The sequence below is a fragment of the Chiloscyllium plagiosum genome, chromosome 31 (genome assembly GCF_004010195.1).
Source record: "Chiloscyllium plagiosum isolate BGI_BamShark_2017 chromosome 31, ASM401019v2, whole genome shotgun sequence".
Lineage (NCBI taxonomy): Eukaryota > Metazoa > Chordata > Chondrichthyes > Orectolobiformes > Hemiscylliidae > Chiloscyllium > Chiloscyllium plagiosum.
The window spans coordinates 3,891,142-3,906,705 of record NC_057740.1 but is presented as its reverse complement, the minus strand read 5'-3'; the positions used below and the strand labels follow the sequence as shown (position 1 = coordinate 3,906,705).

At 44.5% G+C, this 15,564-nt stretch overlaps 1 protein-coding gene across 3 annotated transcripts in view; it reads left to right on the top strand.

The window, feature by feature from the left end:
- The window catches only part of wdr55 (WD repeat domain 55), a 60,647-nt gene that overhangs the window by 13,028 nt on the left and 32,055 nt on the right, over positions 1–15,564 (top strand). Inside the window, exon 2 of one of the 3 annotated variants that reach the window (XM_043720845.1) lies at positions 12,432–12,902. The exons of the other annotated variants lie outside the window; for them this stretch is intronic. Within the exon in view, the coding sequence (XP_043576780.1) occupies positions 12,900–12,902 (3 nt within the window). The 5' untranslated portion in view covers positions 12,432–12,899. The remainder of the gene's footprint in view (positions 1–12,431; positions 12,903–15,564) is intronic. 3 annotated transcript variants of the gene reach the window in all.

Below are 15,564 nucleotides of genomic sequence, written 5' to 3'. Positions count from 1 at the left end.
GCTGTGGTGCTCACCTCTCCCTGAAAACCTTGAGGGTGTTGGTTGACACGGCATGCTCCTTCTCCAGGGACACCCAGACATGGGCGTAACCACAAATCAGCCATAACGATCCCCTCCGTGACCTGCTGCCTGGACCTGTTTATGGCCAGTTTGGCCAAGCCCAGGAGCAGACCCACAAGGAGATCCTCTGACCTACCCTCTCCAATCTGCACCGGATGCCCAAAGATCAGAAGCGTGGGGCTGAAGTGTAACCAAAAAAAAAGGCTCTTGGGGGAAAACGAAAAGGGAGTGCAGACACCCACACCCCATATATACATGGTCCAAAGTCTCCACAGCACCACAAAACAAGCAGTCAGGCTGGGAGTCCATGAACCACTGCAATCTGTGGTTGCAGGGAACTCCAGCATGCAACACCCTCTACCCCAGATTCCTGAGAGATAGGGGGAGGACTCCCATGTAGAGAGCCCTCCACTGTGGATCCCATGGCCCACTGGCAAATGGGTACACCAAGGTGTGTCTGGCGGTGGATAAGGGAGAAGAGGTGGATGGTGTGCAGCAATCGGAACAGGGCCTGCTGTTTTACATTCTCTAAAGGGGACAAATCTAAAATTCCGGAGGTGGCTCAGATTGTGGGGCACAGGCTCCCGGTGGAGGTACGGGACCTTGGGGCCAATGTGAAACTCAGGGTTAGGCACGGGGAGGGATTCCACTGCACACCTGAGCATCCTCCAACTGGTGCACTATGTCGGGTCCAAGCAACGCTGTTTTAAGGTGTCAAATGGTGATCATGAACCAGATGTCTACTGCTGCCCTGCTCACCAAATCCTGCAGCACCATCCAGTCCAGGCCACTAGTGCCCAGCATGTCCCAACCCTGGTCACCCTCACTGCCTCAGCCCTCCCCTCCAACAGCCACTCGAACTTGTGTGTTTGGAGGTGCTGATTCCTGAGCAACGGCTCCCTGATGACAGCCATTACACCAGCTGGAGGGTAGGCATGATGCGAATGGACAATGTTCTATGTCCTGAGGTCTGTGTCGTAGTTGAGATTGCACACCAGGTGGAAAAAATACGTTGCCGGGGCACACCACCTAGGAGGAGGCTGCAAGGTATCACTGCAAGATCTGAAAGTAGGAATTCGCCACCTGGATGTGAACGCACACGAGTGACTGACCACCCTCCTCAACAGGGAGACTCAGGACCTGTTCAGCGACCCAGTGCATCTTTTTGTCCCAAAAGAAGTGAACCAATGTTCTCTGGATGTCAGCGACAAAATCAGGAGGAGGGACCAAAGGGACCAGCCGGTACCATGGCAGCCACCAGCTGGTTTATGACCAGCACTCGACTCCTGTAAGATAGCACTTGGAGCAGTCCTGTCCAGCGGCCTCGGCGAACTGAGACTTTGGTCTCCAGCTCCTGCCAGTTTGCTGGCCAGGATTCTTCAGCTAGGCTGAGGTAGACCCCCAGGTAGAGGAGATGGGTGGTGATCCAACTGAATCCTCCCCGTAACTCCTCCTGCAGAGAGTCCACCCGCCACGGACCAAACAGTAGTCTGGAACACTTGGCCCAGTGGATCCTCGTGGAAGACACCGAGTACACCGCTTGGCACTTGCACATCCTCTCCAGGTCAGTGAAAATGAGGAGCATATGGTCAGTATAAGCCGAGAGGACCACCCCTGCGCCTGTACTACACAGAACCAACCCTGATAACCTCCTCCACAAGAGGCGGAGAAAAGGCTCCACACACAGGGAATACAGCTGGCCAGACAGGGGGCAGCCTTGATGCTTTCCTCTCCCAAAGTGAAAGGGCACCGTCAGGGACCCGTTAACTTTAACCAGGCACTCTGCAGCGGTGTAGGAAAGTCAGATCCAGGTAACAAACTGCATCCTGAACCCGAATGCCTACAGAGTTCCGAACAGATACTCATGATCGACCCTGTTGAACACCTTCTCCTGATCAAGGAACAGGAAGACGCTTGGCAAACCAGCCCATCGGCAGAAATGGATCAGGTCCTGAACCAGATGGACTTTGTCGTGAATTCTCCAGCCTGGGACCGTGTAGGTCTGGTCAGGGTGGATCATGTGGACCAGTACAGAAGCCAGGCAAGAAGCCAACGTCCTGGCAAATTAATCCATGCTGAGGAGGGAGACCGGGTGCCAGTACCACGAGGAACAAAGGTCCCCTTTCCTTGGCAGCAGGACAATGGCTGCCCTGCACCAAGAAAGGGGCAGCTCTCTAGCAATAAGATACTTCCACAGGACGTGCACATAGTTAACAACCCCAATCAATGACCTTATAGTCAATGAGGTCAACCTGGTTCCAATCACCACAAAATGGTTGGTGGCACAAAGATGCAAAAGGTCATTTTGTGTTTTTCACTGTGTCTCACACCTGCACACGCACAACATGGGTGCTGGGGCAAAAAAAGCACTACTGCAGTTAGGCAGTAGTGTGGGGGTAAAAAAAAACAGGAGTATCAGACATCCTGTTAACTCTGAGAGCTGCCTGCGAGGGAGCTAAAAAAAAGAACAGGCGTGTCAGACATTCTGTTCACTCTGAGAACTGGCTCTGTGGGAGCTGGACCAGTTTAAAAAAAAAGATGCACAAGGTTGCTGTTTTAGAGTATTACTAGGACAGTACTTTTAGATAAGGAGTGAGTGTTCCTAATGTTTCAGCCATTCCATGAATCTTAAAAAAAACAGAGATTTCTGGTATTCTAGTCAACATTCCATTGCCATTCATAGGTGGTTCATTAATCATTCATTTCATTGCAGTTCAAAGTCTAGTCAATCACTGGTATCCATTGGAGTCTCTGACTCCTTTTTTTCCTTCTAGAACTGAGGGAGATCAACTTCCATATCTATTCTAGGGTAGTGGAAATTCCCATATGTTCCCTGTATCTTAAGTATAAAGATTCATTTCATCTCTTAGTTTGTGGATTACGTTAAATACAGGAAGTCATGAAACTCTGCAGTGGTCTATTCAAGGAACATGGATAGACCACTGCAAAGTTCCATGACTTGCTGTAATCTTTCCCTAACCAGTTACCTCTCCTCTGTAGGTTGATGTTGCTCAAGTTTATCATGTCTGTGTCTGTTTTTTTTTAAGTGCCCATCCCATCGCATACAAAGCATTGTGGGCGATGGGATAGTCAATAAGCAGGAAAATCGACATTACAATATGAATATCACTAGAAAGAGATGTTGTGGGTAGAATTGTGGGTAGAATTTTGGCCGCAGCTGGGGTGGGTTCACATCTGAGCACTATAATATAAGGAAGGTTTGGACTTTATGCAGAAGAGGTTTACTAGAATGGTTCCAAGGTTGTGGGATACACTGGACAAGCTTGCTTTCCTTTGGACAGAGATGACTGAGAGATTTGATAGAGGTGTTTAACTCATGAAGTGATTCGATCAAATAAAGAGAAACGTTCTATCTAGCGGATGATGGATCAGTGACCAACGGCCACAGATTTAAATTGATTATCAAAAAACCTAAAGTGATAGAAGAAAAAAAAAATTATTCAAGTGTACAAAAAGCCAACTGCATCCAGTATTCTCACCCAATACCAACCTGGCCTGACTTCATAGTGCAGATGAGATTGATCATTTTTTTTAAAAATTGGATTTACTCAACATTAAACATTTGATCACTCCTTTGCACCAGCCAGCTGTCCCATTACCAGCTTTTAGCCACAGAATTTAAAATCATTACTAAAGATATCAACAACAATGAACAGTATTACAGATCAGGCGAAAGTGAGGACTGCAGATACTGGAGCGTAGAGTCAAGAGTGTGGTGCTGGAAAAGCACAGCAGATCAGGCAGCATCTGAGGAGCAGGAAAATCGACATTTCAGGCAAAAACCCTTCATCAGAAGTTTCCTGATGAAGGGCCTTTGCCCGAAACGTCGATTTTCCTGCTCCTTGGATGTTGCCTGATCTGCTGTGCTTTTTCAGCACCACACTTGACAGTATTACAGATTAATACTTTCATCAGCTTCAGATATTAAAATTCAGAAAACAGGAAGCTTAATGTCTGTCATGGGCAGTGTTAGAATTAATCTTGTAAAAGATTGCAGCTGCGCAGTTAAGGGAAATCATGTTTAACCTATTTTAGAGTGATTTGAAGGAGTCATGTGTAGATAAAGGAGAACTTGTGAACATGCTGTATTTTGGATTTCTAGAAGGCATTTGATTAGTTAGTATATGAAAGATTGCAAAAAATAAAAGATACAAAGGGTAACACGTTAGCACAGAAAGAAACGTGGCTGGCTGGCAGAAAAGACGAATGCATAAACCAATCTTTGGAAGGATATGATTGAGTATGTGTCCTGCAGGTGTCTGTATTGGTGTCTCAACATTTTACAAATTACTTCGATGAGGGGAATGAAGACATGATGGTTAAACTTATAGATAACACCCAGATAGCTAGAATAGGTTTTTGTGAAAAAGACAAGGAAGTTGCACATGGATATACATAGTTGTGAGTGGACAAGAAACTGGCAGATGGAGTATAATGTAGAAAAATATGAAGGTTGCTTTCACAGGACAATAAGTGTTCCTTGCTTCCAGTCACAAAAACCCCTTTGACTATCACCCTCTATTTCTTGCCACTCAGCCAATTTTGTATCTGATTTGCCAAATTTCTTTGGATCCCATGGACTCTTACCTTTGTTATCAGTCTCCCAATCAGGATCTTATTAAAAGCCTTGCTGAAGTTGAAGTAAACTGTCAAATGCATTGCCCTCATGTGGCACCGTTTTGAAAATTAAATCAACACGATCACTTCTCAATAAAATCTCTGCCTCTCCAAGTGCAGATGAATTCTGTCCCACAGAATTGTTTCCAGTAGTTTTCCCACCGCTGGGGGGTTAGACTGACTGGCCTACAATTTTCTGGTTTGTCCTTTGCTTCCCTCTTGGATAACGGTATTGCATTGGTTGTGCTCCAATTATCTGAAATCTCTTCTAGAATCATAGAATCCCTAGAGTGCATAAGCAGTCCATTCAACCCATCGAGTCCACACCAACCCTCTGAAAAGCATCCCACCTAGACCCACCCTGCATGGTAGGCCTGTAACAATACATCTCCCATGGCTAATCCAATTAGCCTGCAGATCCCTGAACACTATAGGCAATTTAGTGTGGCCAATCCACTTAGCCTTTATATCTTTAGACTGTGGGAGGAAACCAGAGGAAATCCATGCAGATATGGAATTGAACCTGAGTCCCCGGTGCTGTGAGGCAGCAGTGCTAACCACTGAACTATTGTGCCACCTTCCCCTGTCGCCAGAGAGGAACTGAAAATTAATGCCAACACCCTTGCAAGTTCCTCCCTTGCCTCACTCTACTTTTAAGCCTGCCATACCCTTCAGAACGTCCTCTCTTTAGCTCATTTCTTTCTTCCTGATTTTGATAGACACATCTTTCTCCTCACTTGTGAACACCCACACAAAGTATTTATTAAAAACCCTACCAATATCCTCTGGTTCCATGCACAAATTACCACTGTAGTCCTTAATTGGACCTATTCTTTTCCTAGTTATGCTTTTACCATTAATGTACTTGTAAAATAATTTAGGATTGTCCTTTACCTGCCATTAATCTTTCATATCTCCCTCCTTAGTCTATTAATTTCCTTTTGAAGTTTCCATTTGAACATTCTGTACTAGACCATAAGACATAGATGCAGAAATTAGGCCATTCAATCATGGCTAATAAGTTTCTTAACCCCATTCTCCTGTTTTCTCCCCGTAACCCTTGATACTCAAGAACCTATCTATCTCAGTCTCAGGCCTGGCCTCCACAGCCTTCTGTGGCAATGATTTCCATAGATTCACCACTCTCTGATGATGTTCCTCTATATCTCCATTCCAAAAGGTTTCCCCTTTACTCTAAGCCTATGCCCTTGGGTCCTAGTCTCTCCTACCAATGGAAACATCTTCCCAACATCTACTCTGTCCAGGCCATTCAGTATATTCTGTATGTTTCAATTAGATCCCCCCTCATCCTTCTAAACTCCAATGAGTACAGACCCAAAGTCCTCAAACTGTCCTTTTATGTTAAGTTTTTCATTGCTGGGACCATTCTTGTGAACCTCTTCTGAACACGCTCCAGGACCATTACATCCTTCCTGAGATATGGGGCCCAAAACTGTGTACAATACTCCAAATATGGTCTGACCAGAGCCTTATAGAGCCTCAGAAGTACATCCCTGCTTTTATATTCAAGTCCTCTCAAAATAAATGCCATCATTTCATTTGATGTCCTAACTTCTGACTCAACCAGGAAGTTTACCTTGAGAGAGTCCTGGAATAGAACTCCCAAGTCTCTTTGCATGTCATCTTCTGAATTTTCTTCCCATTTAGAAAATAGACCATGCCTCAATTCTTCCTCTCAAAGTGTATGACCTCACACTTTCCCATGTTGTATTCCATCTGCCACTTCCCTGCCCACTATATAAATCCTTCTCAGCCTCCCTGCCTCCTTAATGCTACCTGTCCCCATCTATCTTTGTATCGTCTGCAAACTTACCCATAATGTCCTCAGTACCTTCATCGAGATTGTTAACGTATAAAGTGCAAAGTTGTGGTTCCAACACTGAGCCTTGCGGAACACCACTTGTCACTGCCATCCTGAGAAGGACCCTTTTATGGAAGAAAGTGAGGGCTGCAGATGCTGGAGATCAGAGTTGGGACTGTGGTGCTGGAAAAGCACAGCAGGTCAGGCAGCATCCGAGGAGCAGGAAATTCAATGTGTCGGGCATAAGGCCTTCATCAGGAGTCCTTTTCCAGCACCACACTCTCAACAAGGACCCTTTTATCCTCACTGTCTGTCGCACAGTCAAGCTTCTATCCATGCTACCATTTTACCTCTAACACGATTATCCCTCATCTTACTCATCTGCCTCCTGTGCAGCACCTTGTCAAAGGCTTTCTTGAAGTCCAGGTAGATAACATCCATTGGCTCTCCTTGGTCTACCCTGCTCGTTATTTCCTCAAAGAATTCCAGCAGATTTGTCAGGCTTGACCACCCCTTGGTGAAACCATGCTGATTTTGCTCTATTTTACCCTACACTTCCCCAAGTATTCAGAAACCTCATCCTTCACAATGGATTCCAGGATCTTATCGACGATTGGTATGCTATTTTCCATCCTTTGCCTTACTCACTTCTTAAACAGGTGTGTCACGTTAGCAATTTTCCCAGTCCTCTGGGACCCTCCCTCCCTCACTCTAGTAATTCCTGAAAGATCACCACTAACACCTCCATTATCTCTTCAGCTAGCTCCCTTAGAATGCTGGGTTGTAGTCCATCTGGTCCAGGTTATTTATCCACCTTCAGGCCATTCAGTTTTTCTAGCACCTTCTCCTTGGTGATGGCCACCATACTCAGCTCTGCTCTCACACTCTCTTGAATCTTTGGGATATTACTCGTTTCTTCTACCTATAAGATTGACGTGAAGTAATTATTCAGTTCCTTGGCCATTTTCTTATTCCCCACTACTATCTCAACAGTATCATTTTCGAGTGGCCCAATGTCCACTTTTGCCTCTTTTGCACTTTATATATCTAAAGAAACTCCTTTACTGGCCCCCATATTTAATCTCCATCCTTATTTCTTTTTTTGTCGCCCTCTGTTGGTCTTTGTAAGTTTCCCAATTCTCTGGTTTCCCACTGCCCTTCACCACATTACATGCTTTCTCTTTTGCTTTTATGCTATCCCTGACTTTCCTAGTCAGCGATGGTTGCCTCATTCTCCCTGTACCATGCTGCTTTTTCCTCAGGATGGTCCCCTGCAGTGTCTCCTGAATTACTCCCAGAAACTCCTGCCATTGCTGTTCCACTGTCTTTCCTGCTATGCTCCTCTCCCAGTCAATTCTACCCAGATCCTCCCTCATGTCTCTGTAGTTATCTTTATTCAGCTGCAATACTGTTACCTCGGACTCTATCTTCTCCCTCTCAAACTGCAGAGTAAATTCAATCGTATTATGATACTGCCCCCAAGGGTTCCTTCACCTTAAGCTCCCTTATCAAGTTTGCCACATTGCACAACACTAAATCCAGAATTGCCTGTTCCTTGTGGGCCCCACCACAAGCTGCTCCAAAAAGCCATCCCATAGACACTCCACAAATTATTTTTCTTGCAATCCATTCCCAACTTTATTTTCCCAGCCCATCTGTACATTGAAATGTTTCATGATCACTGTAACTTCGCCTTTCCTATGCACCTTCTCTAGCTCCTGACTACTGTTTACAGGCCTCTACATCACTCCAACTATTTTTTTTTAACCTTTGCAGTTCCTCAACTCTACCCACACAGATTCTACACCATCTGACCCTACTTCGTTTCTTACTATTGATTTAATTTCATTTCTTACTAATAAGGCAACTTCACCCCCTCTGCCCACCTCCATATCTTTTCGATAGGATGTATATCCTTGAATATTCAGCTCCCATTCCTGATCCCCTTGCAGTCACGTCTCCATGATGCCCACCACATCATACCTGCTAATTTCGATCTGCGCCCCAAGCTCATTTACTTTATTCCTTATACTCCTCTAGAGCTTCTCTGTTTTCAGCCCTCAATGTTTGTCACAAGCCTCCCTATTTTTGTCTAGTCAATCGTTTTTATCCTTTGACCTGCAGAGTTCACAATATTTGTTGATCCCACCCTTTACTCTTTATTGGAACGTGTTGGCCCTGTACACTCCATATTTCTTCCTTGAAATTGTCTGACACAGGTTTATCTGAACATATAAGCTCCCAGTCAACTCTGGCCAAATCATATCTGATCTTATTAAAATCAGCCTTCCCACACTTTAGAACTTTGATTTCAGACCCATCCTTTTTCCTTTTCCGTGGCCAATTTTAACAGTTCTGATCACTGTCTGCAAAATGCTCCCTAACTGATTCTTCAATCACTTAACCAGCAGAAGGACCTATTCGAGACCAAGATGGCAATTTGTGCCAGAAGCTGGAGGACATTGGGAGATTGTTAAATGAATACTTCACATCAGTGTTTACTCAGAAGGAAGTTGCAAGTACAGAATTTGAGAACATGGAATGCGAAGTTCTTGAGGAGACTTAGAATCATATTGTCATAGAGATGTACAGCACGGAAACAGACCCTTTGGTCCAACCCGTCCATGCCAACCAGATATCCCAACCCAATCTAGTCCCACCTGCCAGCACCCGGCCCATTTCCCTCCAAACCCTTCCTATTCATATACCCATCCAAATGCCTCCTAAATGTTGCAATTGTACCAGCCTCCACCACTTCCTCTGGCAGTTCCATACACATACCACCCTTTGTGTGAAAAAGTTGCCCCATAGGTCTCTTTTATATCTTTCCCTTTTCACCCTAAACCTATGCCCTCTAGTTCTGGACTCCCCGACCCCAGGGAAAAGACTTTGCCTATTTAGCCTATCTATGCGCCTCATTATTTTGTAAACCTCTATAAGGTCACCCCTCAGTCTCCGACGCTCCAGGGAAAACAGCCCCAGCCTGTTCAGCTTCTCCCTACAGCTCAAATCCTCCAACCCTGGCAACATCCTTGTAAATCTTTTCTGAACCCTTTCAAGTTTCACAACATCTTTCCTTATGTAAGAAGTGAGGAGATATTCCAGGTTTTGGCAGATTTAAAAGTGGATAAATCCCCAGGTCCACGAGAGTTGTATCCCAGGCTGCAGTGGGAGACAAGGTAGGAAATTGCAGGAGCCCTGACCCAAATTTTTAAATAATCTCTGGCCACAGGGGAGATGCCGGAGGACAAAGGTTATAGATGAGGTGAATGGCATTCATTAGAATGGGGGATTTCAAGACTAGGGGGTATATTTTAAGGAAAGATGCAATTCCTGAAGAAGGGCTTATGCCCGAAACGTCGATTCTCCTGTTCCTTGGATGCTGCCTGACCTGCTGCGCTTTTCCAGCAACACATTTTCAGCTCTAATCTCCAGCATCTGCAGTCCTCACTTTCTCCTTGATGCGGTTATAGTTACAACTTTTAAAAGACATTTGGATAAGTACATGAATAAGAAATGTTTGGAGGGATATGGGCTAAGTGCAGGCAAGTGGACTAGTTTAGTTTGGGATTATGGGCGGCTTGAACTGGTTGGACCAAAAGGTATGTTTCTGTGCTGCACAATTCTATGACTGGAGGACAGCTAATGTGGTTCCACTTTGCTAGAAGGGTGGTAGAGTACAGAACTATCTATAGTCTAACATTAGTGTAGGGAGAAATAGTGAAGGAGAAGATTAATCTTCATTTACAGAGGCAAGGTCTGATTATGGATAGTCAGTATGGCTTCGTCAGAGGAAGGTCATGACCAACAAATCGTGTGGAGGTTTTTGATGTGACTAAGTGTTTTGATGAGTGTTGGGCAGTTGATAATCACACAACACCAGGTTATAGTCCAACAGGTTTAATTGGAAGCACACTAGCTTTCGGAGCGGCACTCCTTCATCAGGTGGTTATGGAGGACACAATTGTAAGGCAACCACAACCACCTGATGAAGGAGCGTCGCTCCGAAAGCTAGTGTGCTTCCAATTAAACCTGTTGGACTATAACCTGGTGTTGTGTGATTTTTAACTTTGTACACCCCAGTCCAACACCGGCATCTCCAAATCATGGGCAGTTGATGTAATTCATGTGGAGTTCAGCAAGGCCTTTGACAAGGTCCCACATTGGAAACTGATAACAAAAGTAAAGGTTCACAGGGTCCAGAGTAAATTAGCAAGATGGATCCGAAATTGGCTGAGTGGTAGAAGATGTTTTGTATAACTGGAGCCTAGTATGCAATGGTGCACCACAGATATCAATACAAGTTCCTTATTTTTTGAGATATTCATAAATGACAGAGATAAGAATGTGGGGGACATAATAAGTTAGTCTGTAGATGATACAAAGATTGGGCAGATGATTGACAGTAAGGAGGAAGGTGTTGGGTTACAGAAGAATATAAACAGATTGGTTAGATGCGCAGATCAGCGACAGATGGATTTTAACCTTGACAGATGTGACATAATGCATTTTAAAAGAAGAAGCAGTAAGACAATACTTAATGAACAGCAAGACAATAGGAAACTCAGAGGAACAGAAGGATCTTGGGAGGCCTGTCCACAGATTCCTGAAGGTGGCAGGACAGGTTAATAGGATAGTTAAGAAGGCATAGATCATAAAACAGGAAAGTCATGTTGGAGCAGGACAGAATGTTGGTTAGGCCACAACAGGAACACTGGTCACCATACTATAGGAAGGATGTGGTTGCACTGCAGGGGGTGCAGAAGAGATTCACCAGTGTGTTGCCGAGGATGGAACTATGAAGAGAGGCTGGATAAGCTCAGGTTGTTTTCTTCAGAGCAAAAAAGGTTGAGGGAGGACCTGATAGAGGTGTATAGGATTATGAGGGGCATGGATAGGGTAAATAGAAGGCAGCTGTTCTCGTTAGTTGAAGGGTCAATAATAAAGGGGCGTAATTTTAAAGTGAAAGGCAGGATATTCAGAGGTGATTTGAGGAAGTCACGCAGAGGGTAAGATCTGGAATGCACTGCCTGGGAGGATATTTGAGGCGGGGAAAACTCACAGCCTTTAAGTGCTCATCCAAGTACTTTTTAAAATGTCAACATTCAAGGTTATGGGCCTTGTGTAGATAGGTGTAGTAGACAATACAGACTTGATTGGCCAAAGGGCCTCTTCTTTAGATTCTCTACAGTATAGAGAAATGGACAGTAAGTACTGTCCATTTAGCCCAGTAAGTCCACACCGACCCTTTAAAGAGTAATCCACCCAGACCCATTCCCCTACATTTACCCCGCTTGATGCACCTAACACTACGGGCAATGTAGCATGGTCAATTCACCCGAACCTGCACATCGTTGAACTGTGGGAGGAAACCAGAGGGTCCAGAGGAAACCCACGCAGAGACACGGGGAGAATGTGCAAACTCCACACAGACAGTCGCCCGAGGCGGGAATCAAACCCAGGTCCCTGGCGCTGTGAGGCAGCAGTGCTAACCACTGAGCCACTGTACCACCCCTGCAGTGTACGAATCTATGAAGGCAGTGGACGTGGGATTATTGAATAATTTTCAAACAGAGGTGGAAAGATTATTGTTAGGCAGGGGAATATAAGGTTACCATGAATGGATGAGAATGAAGAGTTCAAAACACAACAGATTAGCCATGATCATATTGAAGCAGGCCCAAGGGCCAAGTGGTCCACTTTTGCTCATATTTCGTATGTTGGTATGTTTTCTTCAAATGTTCAACATTTTACTGATGACCTATTAACCTGTCAAACTACAAAGTCTGATCTAAAGTAATATTCTTACAGATTAGCGTGGCCATAAACATTTGCCAACTAATTTTTACTAATCCACAGCAGGAAATCCTCATTGTTTTTCTAAATTCACATTTCTTTATTTTGTTTCTAGCTTTTCTCCCAAACTACAAGCCTTGGTTCAGCCTCACAACCCTCCAACCTACCGTCTTCAGGAATTTAAAAGAAATCTCCACACAGAAACATCAGAGAAACATTACAATGACCTTTTGATTTATTCTCATTCAATCATTAGTTAAGAAGAGTCGGCAGGTTGGGAATGAGGCTGCATTGAATAATTGGACACTGGTCACAAAACCTCGAGGAATACATCAAAATCTTCTGTTTGATCCCTCAATACATCAAAGTTCAAATATGAAAAGAATACGCATTTTGATAAAGTTCTTACCTCGCATTCATCAATACATTTCATGAGTACAATTGGAGGGAAAGAACAACACTGCATGAGAGGAGAGTAATGCCTAGTAGGGCACTGTTCCCCAGTTGCTAAGTAATCAGTTCTCTCCCCTCAATCCATATAAATGTTGATTTTCTTCTTGGATTGGTACTCTTGCAAAATATCATGGTGAGTGCAAGACGAAAAGCTTCAATAAAATGTGTTTATTTTTACAGCAATTCTTTACTACCAAATGACTATCTGTACTGAATTTTATCCACTGCAATTACTTTGTGATTTTTGAGTTCTACATTCTCCTCACTCTTGGCAAAGACCTCCCTCCCAAATTTCCTGTTGGATTAATTGGTGAACATGTTATTTAGAAGTTGACTATTGCTGTTTTCTATCTAAGTCAGATTGTCGTGGTTCCAGTTCCACTCTGAAACTTGACCACAGAAATCGAGGCTGATACCTTACTGCAGTGCTGAGGAAGTGCTGTGCTGTCAGAAAAGCAGGGTAGTTATTCCTGAAGTATTGGTCAATGTTTATCTTTCAATCACAAGAACACATTAGGTTGTTGTCGGTGGGAGTTTGCTAAATTGTCTACTGCTTTTCTTACAACAGTAAATACATTTCAGAAAGTAGTTCATTGATACAAACGTGCTTTAAAATGGCCAGGCGCATAAAATCCCTGATGTGCAGGTAGAGGCCATTTGACCCATCAAGTCTGCAGCATTCCATCCAAAGCCAATCTCCCACCCTATCCCCATAACATCACAGAAACCCACCTAACCTACACATCTTTGGACTGTAGGTGGAAATCAGCGCACCGGCAGAAACAGGGAGAGTGGCCAGATAGTTGCCCAAGGGTGGAATCAAACATAGGTCCCTGCTGCTCTGAGGCAGCAGCGCTGACCACTGAGCCATCTTGCCACTGTACATGCAGGTTTTTTTTTAAGAAACTTTATGAACCCTATTTGGACTCCCAATAAGAAGCATAATCTTCTTTTCTATGAATTCAGTCCTTGGACTTCTTTCTCAGAGAAAAAAGCTCAAATCTGACCAATTACTCCTAGCAATAGTAGGAGGCCATTTAGCATATCGAACCATCATTCAATTAGATCATAACTGATCATCCACCTCAAGACCATTTTCCCACATTATTTAAATTCCCCTTGATATCATTAATCTTCAGAAATCTATTTATTTCTGTGCAGATTGTGTGAAGACCAGCATATAAACTGAAGAACACCATATTGTACATGTGAAACAGGCGAAATACAATGTATCAGTGAAAGGTCAATGAGAATTAAGTACAGACAACATCTATGGGAGGAAATAGTGGACTCTCTAGTCATGGTCCAGAGAGAATGTGAAGAGGTTGTTGTGGTTCTGTTTGCCGAGCTGGGAATTTGTGTTGCAGATGTTTCGTCCCTGTCTAGGTGACATCCTCAGTGCTTGGGAGCCTCCTGTGAAGTGCTTCTGTGATCTTTCCTCCAGCATTTGTAGTGGTTTGAATCTGTCGCTTCCGGTTGTCAGTTCCAGCTGTCCGTTGCAGTGGTCGGTATATTGGGTCCAGATCAATGTGCTTATTGATTGAATCTGTGGATGAGTGCCATGCCTCTAGGAATTCCCTGGCTGTTCTCTGTTTGGCTTGTCCTATAATAGTAGTGTTGTCCCAGTCTAATTCATGTTGTTTGTCATCTGCGTGTGTGGCTACTAGGGATAGCTGGTCGTGGCGTTTCGTGACTAGTTGGTGTTCATGGATGCAGATCGTTAGCTGTCTTTCTGTTTGTCCTATGTAGTGTTTTGTGCAGTCCTTGCATAGGATATTGTGCACTACATTGGTTTTGCTCATGCTGGGTATCGGGTCCTTTGTCTGAGAGTGGCTGTTGGTTTGTGTGCTGTTATGAGTCCTAGTGGTCGCAGTAGTCTGTCTGTCAGTTCGGAAATGCTCTTGATGTATGGTAGTGTGGCTAGTCCCGATACCCAGCATGAGCAAAACCAATATAGTGTATTAAATAGCCCATAACATGATGGCAGATCAGACTGAAGAAAGAGTTTGTATCTATTCAGAGCTTCTCAGGATGGATCAGATGGGACATTTGTGAATGTACCTGCACTGAAACTCCTGGGGTTTAGTTGGACCTTGTGCCAGAAAGTGGTTTGCATTTCACAAGCTGGTGCTCAGTGACATGAAGTTCACATTGAGATACACTTACAGGCTGTTGGTTTCAAGGGAGATGAAAGTGCGTTGAAAGTATTTGAGGCACCCAGTACACAGGGTCGCCAGTCACCCCACTGAATTAACTTTTTTCCCACTACGAATGGCATCAGTGTGATCCCCTTCCTCATACCTCTGGGGATGGTACCCACTCCAACAACTGATCCAGGTTTTGACCCACTCCAGGGAGAAACGTTCATCACCATTCCCAAGTATTCCCAAGGGTAACGGTGTCCCATTCCCTGACAGTAGTACTTTCCCAAACCAGATATTCCCCAGTCACTGATGTTCTTGCAAATCCCTGTCAATGACACCCCCCACTCAATATCCCCCAGTCACTGAGTCACCCCTGATATAACCTGACTGATAATCCCCAAGCTCTATCCATCATCACTGATGGACCCCCAATAATCCCCATCACTTATGCCCCCCAATATCCCCCAGACACTGACCCCTCCCTCTGATATCCCCCAGACACTGACCCATTACTCAGCTAGCCCCCAGACACTGACTCCTTCCTCCAATATACCCCAGTTACTTAGTCCCCCTGACTCATATTCATGAGTCACTGACTCCCTATCATCGATATTTCCCAGACACTGGCCTCACCCCCCCGCCCCCCACCTC